The sequence below is a fragment of the Canis lupus genome, chromosome 6, assembly GCF_048164855.1.
Source record: "Canis lupus baileyi chromosome 6, mCanLup2.hap1, whole genome shotgun sequence".
NCBI classification, from domain to species: Eukaryota; Metazoa; Chordata; class Mammalia; order Carnivora; family Canidae; genus Canis; species Canis lupus.
The window spans coordinates 26,730,968-26,755,001 of record NC_132843.1 but is presented as its reverse complement, the minus strand read 5'-3'; the positions used below and the strand labels follow the sequence as shown (position 1 = coordinate 26,755,001).

At 39.3% G+C, this 24,034-nt stretch overlaps 1 protein-coding gene across 5 annotated transcripts in view; it reads right to left on the bottom strand.

The window, feature by feature from the left end:
- Positions 1-10,690: 10,690 nt before the first annotated feature.
- ZNF397 (zinc finger protein 397) overlaps positions 10,691-24,034 on the bottom strand; it is a 44,317-nt gene continuing 30,973 nt past the window's right edge. The window contains exons 1-3 of one of the 5 annotated variants that reach the window (XM_072829262.1): positions 23,336-23,474; positions 22,282-22,423; positions 10,691-13,681 (exon numbers count right to left, since the gene is read on the bottom strand). In XM_072829262.1, coding sequence (XP_072685363.1) covers positions 11,670-13,681; positions 22,282-22,381 — 2,112 coding nt within the window. In that variant the 5' untranslated portion in view covers positions 22,382-22,423; positions 23,336-23,474 and the 3' untranslated portion in view covers positions 10,691-11,669. Of the gene's footprint in view, positions 13,682-22,281; positions 22,515-23,016; positions 23,475-24,034 lie in introns of those variants that run through there. The other 4 variants (XM_072829264.1, XM_072829266.1, XM_072829265.1 and 1 more) reach the window with 4 other exon arrangements.

The window sequence follows — 24,034 nt, the reverse complement described above, 5'->3', positions numbered from 1 at the left end:
ATAGGTTCTACTGGCATCTGGTGGATAGAGGCCAGAGATGCTACTGCACATCCTACAATGCATAATGAATTATCCAGCCCTAAATATCAACAGTGCTGTGGCTGGCTGGGAAACTCTTGGTTTAAGTAGTAGGAAGGGTCATGCCTCCTAAATGAAGAAAAATGAACCCTAGACTCATACTCCCTAAAAGACACTTAATAGCAAGACCTGAGAGTATAAAACTGTATCCAAATAATTTAAATACATCCCAGGACAGAACTCAAGAATATATAAAAAATATCCAGCATCCATTAAGGCTCAATGCATAATGTCTAGCATCCAATCAGAAATTATAAGTCATACAAAGAAGCAGGAGAATACAATCTATAATAAGAAAAACCACTCAACTAAAACGGCCCAGAAATGACAGAATTAGTAGACAAGCACATTAAGACAATTACAATTATACTCTATATGATCAAGAAGCTAGTAGAAACATTGAACATGTTCAGTAAAGACATCAAAGGTATATAAAAAAGCAACCAAACTAGAGACAAAAACTACAATGTCTGAAATTAAAAAACAAAACACAGATGGAATTAATTGTAGTTAAAATGCAATAGAAGAAGAAAAAAAGTATATAAGAGATATTAATAGAAACTATCCAAAATGAAAAACAGGAAAACACTGAGAAAAAATGAGTAGAGCATCAACATGCTGTGGTACAACTTCAAGTGCCCTGATAGGTATAATTATAATTTGAGTCCTCAAAAGTGAGAGAAAGGAAGTATAGAGAAATATTTGAAAAAATAATTTATGGGATGCAGTACTTATAGGGAAATGCATACCAATAAAACACATTAGGAAAAAAAGTCTTGGGGTACCTGGGTAGCTCAGTGGGTTAAGCACCAGACCCTTGATTTCGGCTCAGGCCATGATCTCAGGGTCATGAGATGGAGCCCTGCAGCTGGCTCCACACTGGGCATGGAGCATGTTTGGGCTTCTGTCTCTCCTTCTCCCACTCCTGCACATGCTCTCTCTTTCTAAAAAAAAGAAAAAGTCTTAATTTAGTTACCTCAGCTTCCATCTTAAGAAACCAAAATAAGAACAAATTAAACCCAAAGTAAAGAGAAGAAACAAAATAGCAAAGATTAGATTGGAAATCAACAAAAACAGAAAAATGAGAAAAAAATTCCTGTATTCTTTTTAAATCAAAAGCTAACATTTTAAAAAGATTAATAAAATTAATAAACTTCAAGCCAGACTCTTTGGGGTGGGAGGAGGTGGGACGTGGGAAAAGAAAGAGAAAATAGATATTACATTAGGAATGAGAGATGTGACATTATGGTATAAAAATTCTTACATAAAGTGCTGTAGTAAAGTTTGCTCACCTCCATATTGCTGATTCCAATACTCATTTATTAGACTTCTATTGCTTGAGCCATCAGCAATATTTTTGCATGACTGAAGCATTTTCATTTGACTTCAAAAACAACATGCTTGTTTTTTCTCAACCTCACCGGGCATTTTGCCTCAGTCTCAACACTATCTCTTTATCTCTTTGGACCTCTACATGGTGCAGTGTTCTTATCTCTTTCCTTTTCTACCTATACTCTCTTCCTGGGTGATCTCATCTGGTTTTATCTCCTTAAATATTATCTACGGCTGCAAAATCTGTATCTCAGCCTCGACCCCTTCTTGGAACTACAGGCTCATATATTCCAGAAATAGCCACACTGACGCCTGCTTTAGTTAACTGGATTCCTAAGAAAACAGAGCCTAAAACAAAACAAAACAAAACAAAACAAAACAAAAACAAACAAAACTGTATTGTTAATGCTTCATTGAAGTGATGCAATCCCAGAAAAGGTTGAGGAGGGTAAATGGGACACGAAAAAGGAAGGAGAGCAGATAGAACTGTTGCTGAGCTGTGTTAGAGCTGCGGAATAGTTGTTTGCTTAGTCTCACTGTGTTCAGAGCGCAAGTGCTATGGACTACATCTCAGCTCATCGTGGGGCCAGAGGGAGAAGACTTTTCTGCAGACTCTCCCTCCCTCTGGTCAGTTTCTACCACGGAGCATGATTCCTTCATATTTCCAGGTGGCACCTTCAACCTCTCCAGCAGCAAACACTAGAAGTCCAGCTCCAAGGGTCATGGGTCTCTGAGCAGAACACCCGCCCTGCAGAGGAAGCGGCTTATAAACTGGGTTTGGAACAATGACTAGCTACACATCTTAAACCTAACATGCCCTAAATCAGGCCTTTAATTCCTTCCCACACATGTTCTTTGTCTCAGAAAGTGGCAATTCTGTCCTTCCTGTTGCTTAGGCTAATAGCCTACCTGCTTCCCTGCTTGCCTTATCACTTCATGCTTTTCTCAACATGGCAGCCAGATTGTGTCACTTTGGCTCAAAATCCTCTTCCTTTTTGCCTGATTTAAATGTCAGAGGGACACTGCATCTGCCACTTACTCTTAAACTATTCAGAAGAAAACCCTCATGTATCAATGGATAGATAGATGGATAGATAGATAGATAGATAGATAGATAGATAGATAGATAGATAGATATGTATCTGATTAAAAAGCAGGTAGATAGAGAATTATAAATTGTAATAAAATGTCAACATTTGGGGTATCTGGTGCAGGAATTCTTTAATTCTCGCAATTTTCTATAAGTTTGAAATTATGTCAAAAGTCAAAGATAAAGAAAACTTAATGGTCCAGTAAGGGTGAATCACTAAAGGAAAATCAGTTTAAGTGCTATTATTGAGAAAACTTGGGGCAGGAATGGGGTTGTGGGGATACTGAGAAAGCAATTATAAATATCCACGATAGCCATAATTTAAAATGATGATGTAGAGCTATGCTTGGGGGCATATAAAATCTTAATAACAATGGGGAAAATTTAGTTTACCACTATTAATATCATTTTTGCAAAAATAATACACACATATATATAGAACGGCATACACCAAAATTCTAGGTTTGCAAAATAGGCTTCTGGAGACAGTGACTTTTACTAATTTTTTTCTTGGGATCCCTGGGTGGCACAGCGGTTTGGCGCCTGCCTTTGGCCCAGGGCACGATCCTGGAGACCCGGGATCGAATCCCACATCGGGCTCCCTGTGCATGGAGCCTGCTTCTCCCTCTGCCTATGTCTCTGCCTCTCTCTATTTCTTTCTCTGTGACGATCATAAATAAATAAAAATTTAAAAAAATTTTTAAAACTAATTTTTTTCTTTTTACAGAAGAACTAGCAGCATATTTATAATAAGCAAAATAATAATATAATAATAAAGCAATAAAAGTTAAAAAGAAAAAATTCTCATTGAGGTCAGGGGTCAGCAAATGTTTTCTGTAAATGGCCAGATAATAAATATTTTCAGCTTTGCAGGCCCTACAGCTTCTGCTGCAACTATGCAACTCTGCCATTGTAGCAGAAAGCAGCCATAGGTAACACACAAACAAATTGGCATGGCTGGGTTCCATTTTAACTTTATTTACAAAAACAGGTGGCAGGCTGGTCTTCCTGAGGTACTTTGCTGACACATTATTTAGCTGGATACTTTTTTTCCCTAAACCATGGCTTACAGGCAAGAAATGTTCCCATTCCTATAGAACTTCACATGGGGCCCCCTGGACCAGCTGAAGGTCTGAGAATTCCACTGGCTCTGTGCAATTAGCTGTGTCATTGAGTAAGCTAAATTAAATTCGATGAAAATATCTAACCAAAGCCACATTTATAAGCAAATAAACACTTTGTCTAGGGAAGTGTAATGTGATAAATATGCATTGTATGATAAGTGTAGATAGATTCAGTCTGTCAGAGAACTGGATCCCAACTGTCAGAAAAAGATTCCTTTTAATATGCCCTGGAGGCTCAGCTGCAGCTCCCTGACAGCTGGAGTGATCAAAGGCCTGCAGGGTATCCTAGGGAGATGTGGAGAGATGGGTATGCCAAAATCCTGGAGAAAGCCGGGCTCCTCCTGGCCCTGTTCCATGAATGAAATCTTCCTCTGTAAGGAACAAAATCTACAACTTCCATAAAATTAGCTGGGTAAGGTACCATCTTTTCCAATTTCCTTAAAGAGATTGTGTAAGATTGGTTTATTTCTTCTTTTAACATCTGGAAGTATTTCCCATTGTGATATTTGGCCTGGAATATTCTTGATGGGAAAAAATTTAAATTCCAGATAATTTCCTTAATAGACCTAGACGTCTTCAGATTTTATATTTCTTCTTGTGTTAATTTGGGATAAAATTTCAAAAATTTTTTTTAATTTCAAAATTTTTGATAAAATTATTAATCATATCCTTTATATTATATCCATAATGGCTGTAGATCTGCATTGATGACCACATTTGCACTCCTTATGCTGACAAATGGTACTTCTCCCTTATTTTTCTTGATCAGTTTTATTGGGGCACCATCAATTTTATTCTTTTCAAAAACTGAACTGTTTTCTATTTCATTAATTCATGCTCTACAATTTCTTTCATTTTTTTTTTCAATTAAAGAAACTGTTTAGGGGTGTCTGGGTGGCTCAGTCAATTGAGTGTCTGCCTTTGGCTCAGGTCATGATCTCAGGGTCCTGGGATCGAGCCCCTCATCGGGTTTCCTGCTCAGCAGAGTCTGCTTCTCCCTTTCTCCACTCATGCTTTCTCTCTGTGTCTCTCTTAAATAAATAAATAAATAAATAAATAAATAAATAAATAAATAAATAAATAAACTTTTAAAAAGATTTTATTTATTTATTCATGAGAGACACACACACAGAGAGAGAGAGAGAGAGAGAGAGAGGCAGAGACACAGGCAGAGGGAGAAGCAGGCTCCATGCACCGGGAGCCCGATGTGGGATTCGATCCCGGGTCTCCAGGATCGCGCCCTGGGCCAAAGGCAGGCGCTAAACTGCTGCACCACCCAGGGATCCCCTCTACTTCTTGTCTAATACTGAACAACTTTCTTTTGGTTTGTGTTTTAATGGAGTATCTTTTTCCATACTTTAATTTCAAATCTCTTGGATCCTTGTCATTAGTGTGTCTTGCTTGAATACAATATAAACTTTAAAAAAGTTGAGAATTTTTGTTTTACAGTTCATTTGCATGGACAATATAATTACTGATGTAATATAATTACTGATCAACAATGTTCATATTTAAAGATTTTATAAAAATTTATTTATTCATAAGACACAGAGAGAGAGAGAGGCAAAGACATAGGCAGAAGGAAAAGCAGTCTCCCTGTGGGGAGCCCGATGTGGAACTCCATCCTGGAACCCAAGGATCATGTCCTGAGCCACCGGCAGATGCTCAACCACTGAGCCACCCAGGCAGCCCTACAATGTTCCTATTTGTTATCTATTTATCTTGCCTATTCTATATTCTTTTTCTCTTGCCTTTTTAAAAATCATTTTTTATTACTCCATTTTACTTTCTGTGGACTTGTTAGTTATACTCCTCTTTTACTCTAGAGATTACAACATGCATCCTTGGTTTATTAGAATCCATTATAAATTAGTACTTTTACCACTTCTCTGATAATGTACTTAGGTTCTGATTTTAGGCATTATTACATTTTCTTACAATCAGTATTTAGATTTGCCCTCAGTTTTGTACTTTCCATAGTTCTTCATTTCTTCCTAAACTTGTTTTTCTGTCTGGGATCCCTTTTTGCCTGAAGAACTCCTTTTAGTATTTACTTGAGTCTACCAGTAGTGAGTTATCTTCTTTTTTGTTTATCTGGAAATGTTTTTACATTGCCTTGATAATTTTTAAAATTTTATTTATTTATTTGAGAGAGAAAGAGAGAGAGAGAGAGAAATAAGCAGGGTGAGAGGCAGAGGGAGAGAGAGAATTCTGAAGCAGACACCTCGCTGAGCGCAGAGCCCAACGTAGGGCTCAATCCCAAGACTCTGAGATCATGACCTGAGCCAACATCAAGAGTCAGATGCTGGGACACCTGGGTAGCTCAGCTGTTGGGCGTCTGCCTTTGGCTCAGGGCCTGATCCTGCTACCGGGATCGAGTTCCACTTTAGGCTCCCTACGGGGAGACTGCTTCTCCCTCTGCCTATAGATGTCTCTTCCTCTCTCTCTCTGTATATCTCATGAATAAATAAATAATATATATATATATATATATATATATATATATATATATATATATATATATATTTTTTTTTTTTTTTTTTTAAAGTCAGATGCTGGGATGCCTGGGTGGCTCAGCAGTTGAGACTCTGCCTATGGTTCAGGGTGTGATCCCAGGGTTGAGTATTGAGTTCTGCACCAAGGCTCCCTGTGAGGAGTCTGCTTCCCCCTCTGCCTGTGTCTCTGCCTCTCTCTCTCTCTCTCTCATGAATAAATAAACAAAACCTTAAAAAAAAAAAAGTCATATGCTTAATCACTAAGCCACCTAGGTGTCCCTAAATCTAGGTGTCCCTAAATTTTTTGTTATTTTATTTTTTGGATTATAGCTGACATACAGATTATACTGGTTGTGATATTAGTTTCAGGTGTACAACATAGTGATTCAACCTCTCTACATGTTATATTATGCTCACCACAAGTGCAGCTACCATCTGTCACTATTGACCTTACTTTTGGAAGTTATACTTCCAAGATATTACATGATCTTCTGACATTATGTTGAGAAGTTAAACCCCAGTCTTATTTGTTGCTTATTTGAATATAATATTTTTCTCCCTTTTTAAGATTTTTTCTTCTTCTTTGGTTTTATTAGGTACTATGATGTCACGTGCAGTTTTCTTTGTATTTATTCTGCTTGGTGTTTGTAGTGCTCCTTTAATCTATGACTTGATATTTATGAGTGTTAGAAAATTCTTGACCACTCTTTCTTTAGGGACTTTACTCATCATCTCTTACCTCATTTTGGAAGTCAAATTATTTGTATGTTAGACCTTTTTACAATATGAGATACAATTGCTATGTCTTCCCTGTGCTTCAGTCTTGGTGTTTTCTTTTTCTTTCTTTCTTTTTTTTTTTTTTAAGATTTTATTTATTTATTCATGAGAGACACAGGGCAGGGGTGGGAGAGAGAGAGAGAGAGAGAGAGAGAGAGAGAGAGACAGGCACAGGGAGAAACAGGCTCCATGCAGGAAGCCTGACATGGGACTCAAACCCAGGACTCCAGGATACCCTGGGCTGAAGGCAGGCGCTTAACCACTGAGCCACCCAGGTATCCCCAGTCTTGGTGTTTCCTTAATCTTTCAGTTCACCAATCCTCATTTCAATTTATCCAATCTGCTGGTAATCCTATCTACTGAGCTCTTAATTACAGTTGTTGGTTTCTTCAGTTGCAGAACTTCCCTTTAAACAGTTTTCATACATAACAGAAGATCATAGGGGAAGGGAGGGAAAATTAAAACATGAAACTAGAGAGGGAGACAAACCAGAAGAGACTTTAAATCATAGGAAACAAACTGAGGGTTGCTGGAGGGTGAAGGAGGGATAACTGGGTGATGGACATTAAGGAGCGCATTTGATGTAATGAGCACTGGTATTATAGAAGACTGATGAATCAATGAGCTCTACCTCTGAAACTAATAATACTCTGTATGTTAATTACTTGAATTTAAATGTAAAGATGTTTTCATAGATTTTAGTAAATTCTGGTAACATTTATTCATACCTGTCATCTATTTTGTTAAGCATATTATAGTCATTTTAAAGTCCATGTCTGATAACTCCAATATTTGTATCACTTGTGATATTTCTTTTTTTATGATAAATTTATTTTTTATTGGTGTTCAATTTGCCAACTTACAGAAAACACCCAGTGCTCATCCCGTCAAGTGCCCCCCTCAGTGCCCGTCACGCATTCACCCCCACCCCCCGCCCTCCTCCCCTTCCACCACCCCTAGCTCGTTTCCCAGAGTTAGGAGTCTTTATGTTCTGTCTCCCTTTCTGATATTTCCCACACACTTCTTCTCCCTTCCCTTATATTCCCTTTCACTATTATTTATATTCCCCAAATGAATGAGGTGATTATATTTCTAAACATATGTTTGTGGGACCCAGGAAATTTAACAAAAATCCCCTACCCCTGGACAAGCAGAACAGGACTCACTCCATTTTGTGCTGCACCCGCCACCTCCTGTATGACCCCCACATGACCTGCTTATTGCTTAATGCGCTGCCCCACCCTAGTCAAGCCGCTTGGCACACCCTTATTGGAAATCGGCTCATAACAATGTACCACTGCCTTGCGCCCGCCAAAACTGCGCGCCAATTCCGACCAGGGTGATAGGCCAGTTCAAACGGATACTATAGGGTAAAATGTAATTCAATTGGCCACCTGCCTGTGGACCGACATGACTGTGCAACTTTCTGCATATGTTACAATCCCACTAGCCCCTATAAAGCTGCTACCCCTCTTAGCCTTGGGGTCCAAGTCCCTCCTCCACTGTGTCGGGTATACTTGGACCCAGGCTCAAGCTTGTAAATAAACCCTCGTGTGTTTGCATCAGTGTCGGCTCCTTGGTGGTTTCTCAGATTCGCAATCTTGGGCACAACAATATTCTTTCTCCTGGTGATGGTAACTTTTCTGCAGATTAATTTTTATTGATATATAACCACCTACCATATAATTTACTATTTTAAAGGGTTGAATCCAGTGGTTTTTAGTAAATTCTAAAATATGCAGCCATCACCACGAATTCCAGAGCATTTCCTACACTCCAAAAAGATATCCTGCACCCATCAGCAATCAAACAGCCAAACTTCCAAGTGGTTGCAACATTTTAAATCCCCACCAACAATGTATGAAGGATTCCATATCCTTCTCAATATTTGTTATTGTCAGACTTTTAAAATTACACTTATATAAGTAGTGTTATTTTTGCAGCTCATTTTGAAGACCTAGTGAGCAACTGGATTTAGAAAACTGCTGAAAATGGAATGCAGGGTGGTTACCAGTGATTTCATCTGTATGGCAAAGTGTTTAGCAGTGCAATTCACCAGATAGGAAATTCAGGAAGAAGCATGTATGTTAAGTTCATGACACTAGGTTAAAGAATGTAGGAAGCAGTTGGCTTTTAAAGTTTGTTGTCAGGAGAGAGGGGTCAACTTCAGATATAAATTTCATCATCCTATTTTTCTTCTTCACTTTTTAAATTCCTCAAAGAACAGACACTAATTAATTGTACTTTATTTCCTACTCCCTTTACAACTTCTTGTCATGTCAATGCCTTTTAGCTCCTCTACTTGTGACCATCAGGCTTTTATTTCCAGACTTCTGAAATAATTTTTTTTATAGATTTTTAATTTATTCATGAGAGACACACAGAGACAGAAAGAGTCAGAGACATAGGCAGAGGGAGAAGCAGGCTCTACGCAGGGAGCCCGATGTGGGACTTGATCCCAGAACCCCAGGATGACACCCCAAGCTGAAGGCAGACGTTCAACCACTGAGCCACCCAGGCGTCCCTAAAATATTATTTCTTTTTGCTCTTTCCCCTTTTAGTTGTACTCTTCTGAAGGAAGCAAGATGATCATGCCATTCCTTGGTTCAAAGACCTTCAATGGCTTCCCATTACCTTGAACAAAATGCAAAAGTATGAAACTTAACCCAATCATAACTAATACTTTTCTATTTTGATACTTTTTATTTTTATTTTTTAAATTTTATTTATTCATGATAGACATAGAGAGAGAGAGAGGCAGAGACACAGGCAGAGGGAGAAGCAGGCTCCATGCCGGGAGCCCGATGCGGGACTTGATCCCGGGACTCCAGGATCACCCCCTGGGCCAAAGGCAGGCGCTGAACCGCTGAGCCACCCAGGGATCCCCCTGAATGTGTATTTAATAACTAAGCACATACTCCATATCATAATTCCTGGCTTCTGTGCTTTTATTGACTATTCCCTTCCTGCCATATGCTCCTAATCCCATCCTTCAAAACTCAAATCTCAGGAGCAACCCCCTCACCCCCCTTTTTAAAAGATTTTATTTATTTACTCATGAGAGGCACACAGAGAGAGGCAGAGACATAGGCAGAGGGAGAAATGGGCTCCCTGTGGTGAGCCTAACACAGTACTTGATCCCAGGATCCCGCGATCACAAACAGCCCAGAGCAGATACTCAACCACTGAGCAGCCCAGGTGCCCCTCCCTTTTCTTTCCAATCAAAATTGAACCCTACCTACTCTGAGCTCTTATAAGCATCTTGTCTATCTCTGATTATACTGAGCCATATTTTCTGTACACATTGAGCTTTATCATATATGCTTTGTATATTCCTTGTGTATACTACAAAACCAAACCAAACCAAAAAATACCTTGCACATAGTAAATAACACTGTGGGTTTTTTTAAAAAATACTTTTTATTTGAGAGAGAGAGCACAAGGAGGGAACAGGGGCAGAGGGAGAAGGAGAAGACAATTCCCCGCTGAGCAGGGAGCCTGGTGCATAGCTTGATACCAGGACTCTGGGGTCATGATCTGAGCGCAAGGCAGATGCCTAACCAACTGAGCCACCCTGGTGCCCCAATAACAATGTCTTAAATTGAAATATTAACTGGATGATTATGGGGAATATTCAAAGTAAAGGACAGTAGTGGAATCTTAACAAATGGTTCATATTAGAAAAACAATTTGAAATTTTTAAAGAATAAGTTTCTAATTTTCAGTTGAAAAATTTTGCATATATGTAGCCTATTATCAGTATGTATATCAGAAATCAACAAAACAAACTCTGATAATTGTTAAGACTTGAAAAAATCAGTAAATCATTTTATTTTTAGACAGAATATGCTATACAAATTCATCATAGGCATTACTTTAGCTCTCATTTTTGTTCACTTGATAAATGACAAGATAAACACAGTGGTAGAGAAATCTTCAAACTTTGACATATGGAATTCTTTTTAAAAAAATTGTTTCATATATTTAGGAACTCTGGTTAAATGGTAGTTTTGAAGAAGTGATTTCAAACCACTAGTCTATGGGCTGCATAACTGAAAGCAAAGTAAGTCCATACTTGCTTTGACTATTGCAGGAACCTGAAAACTCATGCCCATTAAGAAAACCAAAACTAGGCCAAAGAAAAAGAAATTTTCTTTCTGAGAAAATCGGGCACTGGAGTTATATAGTCAATAAGCTTAAGACCAGAATAGCATAGCATGTTCACACACAGGGAATTTAATGACAGATAACTAATGTGAGCACAAGGTAGGACTCTCCCACTGGAGTCCATACCTCTCTCATGAGGCATGCTGATTATGAGTGAATGCCAATTAAGATATGGAAGAGATTTAAGTTTTCCCTACATTCTCTAATGTAACTTCTTTGATATACAATAATTAGGGCTCATGAAAGGTTTGAGATTATAATACATTTCCTTTTGAGCTGATTGCACACCCCATCACACTGATTTTTACAATATCTGATAAGGTTCTGCATTAATATTTTATTCATTTTTTATAATGATAAAACTCCCCTTGTGAATTATATTTAATTAAAAGACTAGAGGCTTGTTTTGTTTTCCTTTACATTATAGCAGACAGAAATTTCTTTCCACTGTTGTTGACATTTAGTAATACTTTTATTCACATGGAATACTTTTTTTTTCCCTGTTAATCACAGGACTCTTCCTCAGACTTTTTTTTTTTAGTAATGTCTGAGCTCTCAGTTAAACTTTCACTGTAGAAATTAATGTTTTCTTCAGTGTGTGTGTTTTTAATGTAGCATAAGAGTTGAGCACTGATTAAAACATTTTTCATAATCATCAATAGTATTCCTAAGATTTTTTTCTGGTATAGTGTCTCTGGTACTGAATAAAGTCGGTGAATACTCAGAAGGTTTTCCCACATTTCCCACACTTAGACTGTCTTCCCCAGAATGAACTATCTCATGATTAATAAGATCAGGGAGTTGGCCAAAACTTCTGCTGCACTGAACACACCGGTGAGGTCTCTCCCCAGTGTGGATTCCCTGGTGTTCAATAACTTCTGTGCACGTGCTGAAAGCTTTCTCACACATATCACACTGATATGGCTTCTCACCAGCGTGGATTCTTTGATGGTTAATGAGATCAGAGCGCCGACTAAAGCTTTTGTCACACAGATCACATGAATATGGCTTTTCACCAGTGTGGATCCTCTGATGGAGGATAAGAGCTGAACACTGGCTAAAAGCCTTTCCACATTCAGGACATTTATATGGTTTCTCCCCAGTGTGGATTCTCTGGTGTTTGATAAGGTCTGAGTTCTGGCTGAAGCTTTTGCTGCACTGTATGCATGGGTATGGTTTCTCTCCAGTGTGAACTCTCTGATGAAGAATAAGGTCAGAACTCTGACTGAAGGCTTTCTCACAATGATCACAATGATAGGGCTTTTCCCCAGAGTGTACTCTCTGATGTTTAGTGAGGTCTGAGCTTTGACTAAAACTTTTCTTGCACTGGTCACATGCATATGGCTTCTCTCCAGTGTGGATTCTTTGATGTTTAACAAGGTCTGAACGACGACTAAAACTTTTAGTACAATCGCTACATGGATAGGGTTTCTCTCCAGTGTGGATTCTCTGATGCAGGATAAGATTCGAGCTCTGACTAAATGTTTTCCCACACTCATCACATTCATAGGGCTTCTCACCTGTATGAATTCTATGATGCTTAACAAGGTCGGATCTTCGACTAAACATTTTACTGCACTGGCTACAGGGGTAAGGTTTCTCTCCAGTATGAATTCGCTGATGATTCATAAGATCTGAAAGCCTACTGAAGGTTTTGCTACACTGATTACAGGGATAGGGTTTCTCTCCAGTGTGAATTCTCTGATGCAGAATAAGGACTGAGCTTTGATTAAAAGCTTTACCACATTCGTTACACTTGTAGGGTTTCTCTCCAGTGTGGATCCTTCGATGTTTAATAAGGTCTGAGTTCTGACTGAAACTTTTGCTGCACTGATTACAGGGATAGGGTTTCTCCCCCGTGTGAATTCTCTGGTGCAGAATAAGATCTGAGCTCTGACTAAAGGCTTTTCCACACACATCACATTTATATGGTTTCTCCCCAGTGTGGATTCTTTGATGTTTTATAACATCAGAACTCTGGCTAAAATGTTTGTTACACTGATTACATGTATAAGGCTTCTCTCCAGTATGGATTCTCTGATGCTTAACCAGGTCTGAGCGCTGGCTAAAGCTTTTACTACAATGACTACACTGATAGGGTTTTTCTCCTGTATGGATCCTCTGATGGATAATAAGATCAGAACTCTGGCTGAAGGCTTTCCCACATTCATCACATTTATAAGGTTTTTCACCAGTATGGACTCTTTGATGCTTAATAAGGTCTGAGCTCCTACTGAAGCTTTTAATGCACCAAGTACAAGGATAGGGTTTCTCCCCAGTATGAATTCTCTGATGCAGAACTAGAGCTGAGCTCACACTAAAGGCCTTTCCACACTTGTCACATTCATAGGGTTTCTCCCAATGGGTTCTTCGATGTCTAATAAGGCCTGTACTCCAAGCAAAGCTTTGCCCACATTCATCACAGTTATGTTGTTTTCTTTTAAAGACATTATGATCCTTCTCATTTAATTTATCCCCAAATTCACAGAATCCTCTGCATTCAGAATCCTGGAGAACATCATCTGTGGGGTTGCCAGACTCTTCAGGCAATGGTTTGATTTTTGTTGTAATTTCCTCCTCTGAAGCCATCTCTCCAATCTTGGTCTTAGTCTCACCATCTAGAACAATAAAAAATCCAAATGGAATGTATTCTCTATACCGTAAGAAAGTCTGAGGTGAAACAGATCAGTATTTACCTATAAAATGCCATCACAATGACAGGGCTCCAAAACACTGAAAATTATCTCCCAAAACAGCAATTAGAAAGAATCAATAAGTAATGGGTCATAATAATCATTTAGTGAAGCAGCTTACCAGATATGTTCTATATATGTTTGTCACAGGAGATCTAGGAGTATTGAAACCTGGTCATAGTAATTATGAAAGTTTGACTAAATTAAAGCTAACACACAAGCAATTTATCAACATCAGTAAGGTAAGCAATGTGAAAGAGTACTTGAAGGAGAGGGGAGGAGGGAAAGGGAAAGGAGGAGGCGGCAGTAGCAGCCTGGCTGTCACTGGGAGGACCACCATCCAGGTTGATCAGAGGCTGCTATTAGGGAAAGAAGTACCCATGTCCAGGAATGGTCATGACAGAATTCTGAATTTTCAAAAATAGGTCTATATAATCTCCCACCTCTTTTGTCCTGATTACAAGGAAGTGGCTAAGAAGATATGATCCCATTTTAGAAAGAGCCATATTCAATAATCAGGAAAAGGTTAGGGAGGTGGGATCAGAAATCTCTTCTGAGCTGAGTTTTGAAGAGGCCATTCCCATGCTTAACAATACCAGATGCCTGTGATGGTAGGGAACATGGTATGGAGCTGTGATGGTAGGGAACATGGTATGGAGGTATGATAGTAGGGAGCTCCACTGAAATTTTTTACTATCAGTCCACTGTTAAATGGTGTTGACTATAAAAGGCATGCCATGGTCAGACTGCAAATGGTCTACATAGCTAAAAACGTGTCATATTAATTTCAAGGGCAAAAAAAAAAAAAAAAAAACTCATGCCTCCAAGTAGAGGCTTCTTCCCTTTGTCAGAGGCAAAGGCATTGGAAAAAGTGAAGTATATGGGTAAATCTAGATGTGTGCTGACTGATTGAAGCACTATGAATGTCTTATGGAATTTACAATATAGAGAGAATTAAAATACCTGGCAAAGATAGCACAGGTGAAGGGAGGTGAATAGAGCTAAAACACTATAAGACCTTTGGATTGTCCTAGAAATAATGAATTAAGATAAACTGTAATGAATCAAATTTTTATGTTGTGATTTCTTTTTTTTTTTAAAGATTTAATTAATTTATTCATGAGAGACAAAGAGAGAGAGAGAGGTAGAGACACAGGCAGAGGGAGAAGCAGGCTCCATGCAAGGAGCCAGATGTGGGACTCGATCCTGAGTCTCCAGGACCACATCCCAGGCTGAAGGTGGCGCCAAACCACTGAGCCTCCTGGGCTGCCCTATGTTGTAATTTCTTAGGCAGCCTTTTTCAACCAGGAATCTATAGGAAAATAAAACAAAATGATCTGAATGACCATTTTCTTAATTGTCCCAAAGATGTACACAGCCAGTACCATAATAGATGTATAGGAGAAACATTAATACATTAATTACAATGGATGCTTTAGAGCACTGGGGCTTAATTTCTCACAGAATCACATCTGAAAAAGGCTGCTATGAGGTATTATTACTTATGAGGTAATAAACTTATGAGGTGATAATACCTCATAGCAGTTTATTGCTTAATAACAATAAAAGAATGTGTAAGCAATAAGCTAATAGAGAAAAAATGTTAAAACAAAAGAACCTGATAATGTAAAATTGAGGATAAAAGGAAAAAAAGAAACAAAAGATAGGATAAATAAAAACAGATAAGACCGTACATACATATATATATATATATATATTTTTTTTTTTTTTTAAGATTTATTTAGAGCCTGCTTCTCCCTCTGCCTGTGTCTCTGCCTCTCTCTCTCTCTCTCTCTTTATGTGACTATCATAAATAAATTAAAAAAAAATAAAATTATAAAACATTTTTATATTTTATAATTATATTTATAATTACACCAAAAATGAAAAATTTAAAAACAAATTCAACAAAATACGTATAAAATATCTTTACAATGAAAACTATAAAACACTGCTGAGGGAAGTTAAAGATCCAATAAACAGAAATATATGCCATCACTTATGAAGATTTAATATCATTAAGATGATAAAATTCTTACCAAACTGCAATCAAATACAACTGCAATCAAAACTGCAGCAGGCTTTTCATAAAAATTGGCAAACTGGGGATCTCTAAATTCTAAAGTGTCTCAAAAAAGTTATTAGACCTTGTACATGAGTAATATACAAAACCCAACTGTATTTCAGTATACTAGCCATGAACAATTAGAGTCTAAAATTATAAAACATTTTTATATTTTATAATTATATTTATAATTACACCAAAAATGAAAAATTTAAAAACAAATTCAACAAAATACGTGTAAAATATCTTTACAATGAAAACTATAAAACACTGCTGAGGGAAGTTAAAGATCCAATAAACAGAAATACATGCCATCACTTATGAAGATTTAATATCATTAAGATGATAAAATTCTTCCCAAACTGATCTATAGATTTAATACAACTGCAATCAAAACTGCAGCAGGCTTTTCATAAAAATTGGCAAACTGGGGATCCCTGGGTGGCTCAGTGGTTTGGCGCCTGCCTTTGGCCCAGGGCGCGATCCTGGAGTTCTGGGATCGAGTCCCCCATTGGGCTCCCGACATGGAGCCTGCTTCTTCCTCCTCCTGTGTCTTTTCCCCTCACCCATGTCTATCATAAATAAATAAATAAATCTTTAAAAAAAATCAGCAAACTGATTATAAACTTTATGTAGAAAGGCATGGAAGAGTCTAAATAATTTTGGAAAAGAAGAACAAAATTGGAGAAGTTACATAATCTGATTTTAAGCTTTATTATCAGGCTTTAGTAATCAAAGCAGTGTGGGATTGCATAAGGACAGATGTATCTATTAATGGAATAAGACTAAAACCATACATAGATCCAAACATATGTGTAAAACTGATTGTCAACAAAGTTGCCAAGATAATTCAATGGTGAAAGGACAGTCTTTTGTCAATAAAAAGCGTTAGAACTGAATATAATAACATAAATTAACCCTCTTTCCTTATGCTACACACAAAAATTAACTAGAAATGTAATATAAACCTAAACATTAAAACTATAAAACTTCTAGAAGAAAGCAAAGTGTAGATGATGAAAGTTAATGTATAGAGCTGAGAAAATAAACTTGTGTTTAAGCTGCCCAATCTGTGATATTTTGTTATGGCAGCCCTACCAGACAAATAGAGCATGTTTTTTAATTGTATACATTTATGGAATTATATCATGTGTATTCTGTGATTTGCTTTTTTTTGCTCAACATTATGTTTGGAGATATTCATGCATGTAACTACAGTCTATTCATGTTTACCACTATAGTGTGACATACACCACAGTTTATTTACCCATTCTCCTTCAAAGGAGACAACATTGATATCAATCTGCTGGTACATTTATCTTGAAGCACATATCCAAGGTTACATAAACCTAGGATCAGAATTGTTGGGTTTTATTGTTGAGTGTATGAGTTCGCACTGCTCTGTATGCTAACCAATATTAAGTCTACTATTTTTTTAACACATTGTAATCAGGCTTTTATCTCTTTTAACTCCATCAAAACTGATGGAATTTATTAGAATTCCTAAGCTTTATCTTGACAAATCCAGCGGTCAGTTCTCAATCTTACTCTTTATTTATCTGACACAGTTGATTACTCTCTTCTCAAAACATTTGTTTTCTTCTTGCTAACTTACCTTTCTCCTATTCTCTATGCAATAGATTTGTTTTTATATGTTATCACGCATAAAATGCTCCAACGGTTTCCTATTACACTGGAAATAAAGTCCATGTCCTTAGTATGGCTCAGAAGGTTCCATCTGGTCCTTTCTCTCTCTGTTCTCATTTCATTCCACCACCAGCCTATTTACTGTCTACCCCAGACTGACTCTATTTCCATTACATCAAGGGGCCTCTGGCTTTTGCGATTCCCTATGCCTAAGACACTCTTCTCTCAGTCATATAACTTTTTCTCTCACTTCTCTTATACCTCTAACCAGCTGTTACCACCTCAGAAAGGCACAATACTTGGTGAACCCTGTATTTTGAGGCAACAGATATCACAGTCAAATGTGCCGAAATGGCCAATATGAGTAACTCATAAGGTTGTTATTTTTGAGTGAGACTCAAGAGTAAAAAAAGGCTCTGCAGAGGTCCAGGTTGCAATGCATGCTGTCCTGTCACATGACTATATTATCCAGGATAACCAATGGCTTTAGAAGTATCTGCAGAGTCAGGGATATTGTATTAAGCCTCTTGCAAGTCTCTAGAAGAGACCTACAGTGGATTAACGCCATACTCTCTTCTGCCAACAATTTTCTAAGTTAAAAGCAGACCCTGGTTTGCCCTTGGGTACTACTAGAGACTTAAGGCTTGACCACAGAGTACCAAATGACTATTACAAGCTGACTATTGTGAACCACCTATCTGATCATAAATCATGAAAGTGGACATATAAACCAGCATTCCATTATAAAAGCAAGCCTGGAACACAATAAATTCCATGTGCTAATAACTTGGGTTGGCATACCTTTTTTTATTGCTCCACTATCCTTTCTCCCTTAGCCTATATTCATGGTCTAATGGTAATTCCCTCTTACCAGTTAACAAGAGGAAAAAACACAGAATTGGTTTATATGGGCCTGCCCAATAGGTGGACACTAGCGGAAAATGAATCTTTTACTTATACCCTGACTCTGGAGTGATCTGAAACATACTGGTAAAGACAAATCCTCCCAATGGGGAGAATTGCAGGTATATACCTGGCTGTCCATTTTCATAGAAGGCAACACCGCCTAAGATACATGTCTATATTGATTCATGGATAGTGACTAATGGGTTATCTGATTAGTTAGGTACCTCAAAGAACAAGATTGGAAGACTAGAAATAAGGATTCTGAAGAAAATTATGAGGACAGATATCCTAGAATGGGTAAAGAATAAATATATTTGTGTACTGTGTGAATACTCACCAAAGGGCATCCACTGTAAAGAAGCTTCTCAATCAGATAGACATGGTGATCTATGTTATGAATGTCAGTCAGCCTCTTTTTTTTTTTAATTTTTATTTATTTATGATAGTCACACACAGAGAGAGAGAGAGGCAGAGACATAGGCAGAGGGAGAAGCAGGCTCCATGCACCGGGAGCCCGATGTGGGATTCAATCCCGGGTCTTCAGGATCGCGCCCTGGGCCAAAGGCAGGCGCCAAACCGCTGCGCCACCTAGGGATCCCGTCAGTCAGCCTCTTAACTAATGTTTGCTCAATGGAGGCTATGCATAGGGTCAACAATACCCTGCTTACAGGCTGATATGCCTATCATCATAGCTATGTGCCCAAGTAGCCAATTGCTGGGATCAACACCAAGCCCTGAATATGGACGGTACCACTCCCAGGAAAGGAACTAGCCAGGAACTAGGGTGCAGATTCATTATACTTGACCCCTTCTATCATGTAGAGGGCAACAATTTGTTTTCAAAGGATTAAATATATAATCCAGATATAAATATGTACTGACCAAAGAGAATGTTGTATTTATTACCATGGTAATTCTATACAACGTTGCCTCCAAAGGAATAGTTTCACAGGGAAGGAAGTACAGCAATAAGTTCATACACATATAATTCATGGGTCTTACCACATGTCCCATCACACAGAAGAATGTGGATTTTAATAATAGAGGAATGATTTCCTGAGACTCAGTTAACAGTACTAGCCAGGCAACAATACCCTAAGTTTGGGATGCTGTCTTATAGGATGCAATATATGCTTTAAGCCAGAGGACAATAAACAGTGTTCTCTTTTCTATGGCCAGAATACATGGGTATAGGAGCCAAGGGTGGGGGCGGGGGGTAGTAATAATGTTTCTTTTTACTATATAATAATCCATAATAATAATTACTATTAATTTTAAAGACTTATTTACTTATTTGAGAGAGAGAGAGAGAGAGAGAGAGCATGCACTAAAGGGGGAGGGGCAGGGAGAGGGAGAGAGTCTCAACCAGACTCCACACTGAGTGGGGAGCCTCAATCCCATGGCCCTGAGATCATGATCTGAGCCGAAATCAAGAGCGTGAGCCACCTAGGTGCCCCTATATTTTTAATTCCTATCCCCATAACCTCGGGCTTGGTGCATTTGGGTTCTGGTTCTCAAAGGAGAAATACTTCTATCATGGAACAAAGTCATGATTTTGTTAAATTTGAGGCTGAGACTGCTTCCTGGCCATTTTGGGTTCCTCATGCTGCTACACCAACAAGCAGAGAAAGGGTCACTCTACTGGCTAGGATGACCAATACCAAATGCTACTGGACAACTGGCTCCTGCTACATAATTAGGGAAAGGAATAATAGGTCTAGAACTCAGGATTTAATGGGAGTGCTTCCTAGTTTTCTCATGTCTAAAAGGTCTAGTCAATGGTACACTGAAGTAATGTGGAAGAGACAGGATTATCAAGGACTCCAATCATTCAAGAAAAAAGGTTTATATTACTAAACTAGGTAAAGAACTCCACAGCTGAGATCCTGGCAGAGAGTAGAGACAATAAGAAATGGGTGATGGAAGAAGACAGTTATGATTGTCAGTTTTGGCTTTGTGTATAGCAAAAACTAGCAGTTATTTTAAGTTAATTATGGCCCTCCCCCGTTTTCCTCACTACCTTATACCTAGAGCACCAGCAGCAGTGAAGTTTTGTTTCAGGTGGGAGTATTATTTAATTACAAGTCAATCTGCAAAGAAATGGTAGTATAAGGGACTGTTTTTCTGCTGTGTTGGGAACATGATAATCCAAACAAAGGTAACTGATACTTTACCATATGTTTATTTACATACTGTTTCCCCAACCAAATATAAGCTCCTTGAGGATAAAGGCTTATCTGTTCAGTTCACTCCTATATACTCAGCACTTAGAACTGTGCCCAGCATAGAGTAACCCCTCAATAACTAATCATATTATATGGTTAGCAATAATTAATAAGCTATGATCTGATTAATAAACATTTATCAACAAAAAGTACTGTTGAATAGTTAATTAAATTATTTGACAGATACATTTGTGTTGGCAGTGACTATCTTTGGATGGTGGAATTGTAGGTCATTTAAATTTTCTATTTTGTGCCTTTCTGTATTTTATACATGCACTTTAGTACAAATTACCCTATAGTAAAAAAATATTATTTTACACACACTCTGAGAGACATAAACACATGCAATACGCATATTAATTTATGTAAAACTGCAAGGAGACCCAATTCTACAGTGACTCTCAGGAAAAATGAGAGCTAGATGCCTTAGAATAGATTCTTAAGGAAAGACAAGTTCTAAATACAGAAAAGAGAAACAAAAGAATCTAAGGATACTTCAAAACTATAAAGAGGCAGAAAATCTACTGTTAAAAAAAGTGACAATGGAAGGTGAATTTCAGAGGCAAAATAGAAATGGGAGGACCAAATTCAGAAAGCAGCAAAATATGATGTGGAAATAAGACCCTGCAGGACACACGAACAAAGTTAGGATTAAAATTATCTTACTAAAAATAACAGTGGCTACCATTTATAAAGAATTTACTAACTGCCCAGTCTGTGTGCAGAGCTTTATATACTGGAGCAGCATTAGTGCCGGTAGTGTTCCTTACAGTAGTAAAGGACACCAACAAATTCTCTAAATATCTATATCCTTGTGTAGTTCTCTTCCACCATGACATAACTGGTCATGCGATTTGCTTTGGTCAGTATAACACAAACACAGATTAGAAAAGTGCTTATGCATTCCAAGGCTTGCCCTCTCTCTGTATGAGGAACTGGCTGCCCTGCGAAAAAGTCTGGGCTAGTCTGCTGCAGACACACGACCCAAGCCACAGCCAGCACCGCAAGCCAGACATATATGACTGATACTCAAACCCTGGCCCTAGTTGACTGTATGAGTGATCCCGGACAAAACCAGGAGAAAAAAACTGCCAGCTGAACTCAGCCTACAGAACCATAAGAAAATAACATGATTTTAAAATGTCTGACATTTTAGGTCACTAAATTTTGGGATCCTTTATTATATGGAGCAATAGACCAATCCTCAAAATAACCTCCAAGATGTAAGTTATTATATACTTATAAAATGAGGAAAGAATCATTAGAGGAAAAACACAAGTAATTTGAAAAGCTAGCATATGACAAAGCTAGTATTTGAATCTAGAGTGTCAGACTCTAAAACTTTTAACTGCGCCCCTACAGTACATGAAAAAGATGACCTGAAAAGATTTTAAAGGGAAAACATCAAATACTGACAGACTGGTGATAAGGTGATTATAATGGGAAAAATGGATAGCTGGGATTTAAGGAGATGAGGGAACTACATGAGAATTTGATTGCCGGAACTCACAATAAAGCTATGTGACCGTGCTTCCAGCACTACAATGATAGTACTGCCTAATAGGGTGAGGGGTAGGCAATGAAGAATACCAAAAGCACTTGTGGATACGAACATAGCACCAGTAACAACCCTCCTCACCCACCTGAAATCCCTAAGAGATATATAATACACTGCTTCTCACCTGACAGAGGATGGCGTTCTTGAGATTCATGATTGAAGTGGATCTCCATGGGCCGCAACTGGACACCTGACACCTCAGGGAGCAACTGGAGAATTACCATTTCCTTAGTAAGCTTTTCTCGTCCAGTCTAGGAGTCTGAAACCTGGAGGCAACAGGGCACCATTGGGCTTGGAAGGGGATCATTGTGGAGACTGGAGATATAATTTCTGAGACTAGACCACCAGAAACACCCTCTAGACATAAAAGAAATGAAGAAGAAAACAAAATCTCATTTAATTTCCACGTGGTCCCCCCCCCCTTTTTTTTTTTAAATTTTATTTATCTTATCATGAGAGACACAGAGAGAAAGAGACACACACACAGGCAGAGGAAAAAGCAGGCTCCCTGCGGGGGGACCTATGCCGGACTCCATCCCAGCACCTGAGCCAAAGGCACACGCTCAACCACTGAGCCACCCAGGTGCCCCTCTCCCTCTTCCTCATCATTCAGGAGTCAAGCATTAACCCTTTTGGAACGGTATTCTCCATCCCAAGTCTAGAGACCTTCAAACATAATTGTGTGTGTGTGTGTGAATGTTACTGAAATAAGGACAGAACTGGAAAGATCAGGCAGGGGAGAGAATTATAAAATTCTGTTTCAGCGGTCAACAATGTTCGCTGCCTCTCCTATACCAAACTGACACTACAGGTCACCCCCGTCAGGATCCTTCCCTCCTCCCCTTCTTCCAGCACTCACACATCCGGCTGCTCTTTCCGGGCAGGCTGTGCGGATCCGCGTGGATGCATCCCCCTTCCTGATTCCGCACGCCCGCAAAGTTTCTGGGGAGCCTTCGGTTGAACCCAGGGCCGCGCAGGCGCGGACCGCGTCCCCGAGGCACACACACTAGGCCGAGGTCCCACCGTGCCCAGGAGCGGCGCCTGCGGGCGACCCGGACGGCCTGGGCTCTCCATGGGCTCGAGGAACCACACCGGGCTCCCTGGCGGCGCCGCCAGGCAGAGTCGGAGGCGAGATCACCCGAGTTCCCCGGGCTCCCGTGGCCTGACCTCACCCATACCTCGCCGCGTCCTCCAGGTCGCTGTCAAGCCGCCCACGCTGCGAACCCGCCATCGCCGCGTCCGCTCTAGGAAACTGGGAGGATTGCTCGGCTCTATGGTGCGCGGGGGAGGGGGGGCGGGGGGTCTTCTGCAAGGGCGCACGCGCGAGGCGGCGGCGGCGGCGGCGGCGGGAGGGTTGCGGGGATTTAACCCCTGAACCTCCGCGTAGGTAGCTGACCCAGCTCGGCTGTCGCGAGCGGGGGTCCTTTGCCGCCCTGTCTGCCGGTTCTTGACATCAATGTCGAAACATCTCTCGGGAAAGCTCTCTGGGCCAGGGTAGGTTTCCTGACTACATAATGAGTTCTGCCTTAGTATCTCCCTTTAAAAATCCCCACTCCGCCTCCTCTTTTTATTCGCTGGTGTGCTTCCATTCTGACTTTCTTCCCGTCCTCTCTGATCGCCCCCTCTCCCCACGCAGAACAGTGGTGTGCCTCCAAATCAACTTGTTAAAATACTTTTTTTTTTTTTTTTTTTTTTTTACCAGGCCTCACCCCTAGATTTTACCACTCAGTAGGTCTGGGGTGGGAGCTCAGGTTCACAGGTACTGTTGCTGTTGACCACACTTTGAGAACCATCTCCCTAAAAATAATGCTCAGCAATTAATTCCTGAGTTGGAAGCTGGATTTTGATGTACTTTACCATCAAGGGAGGCCACAGGG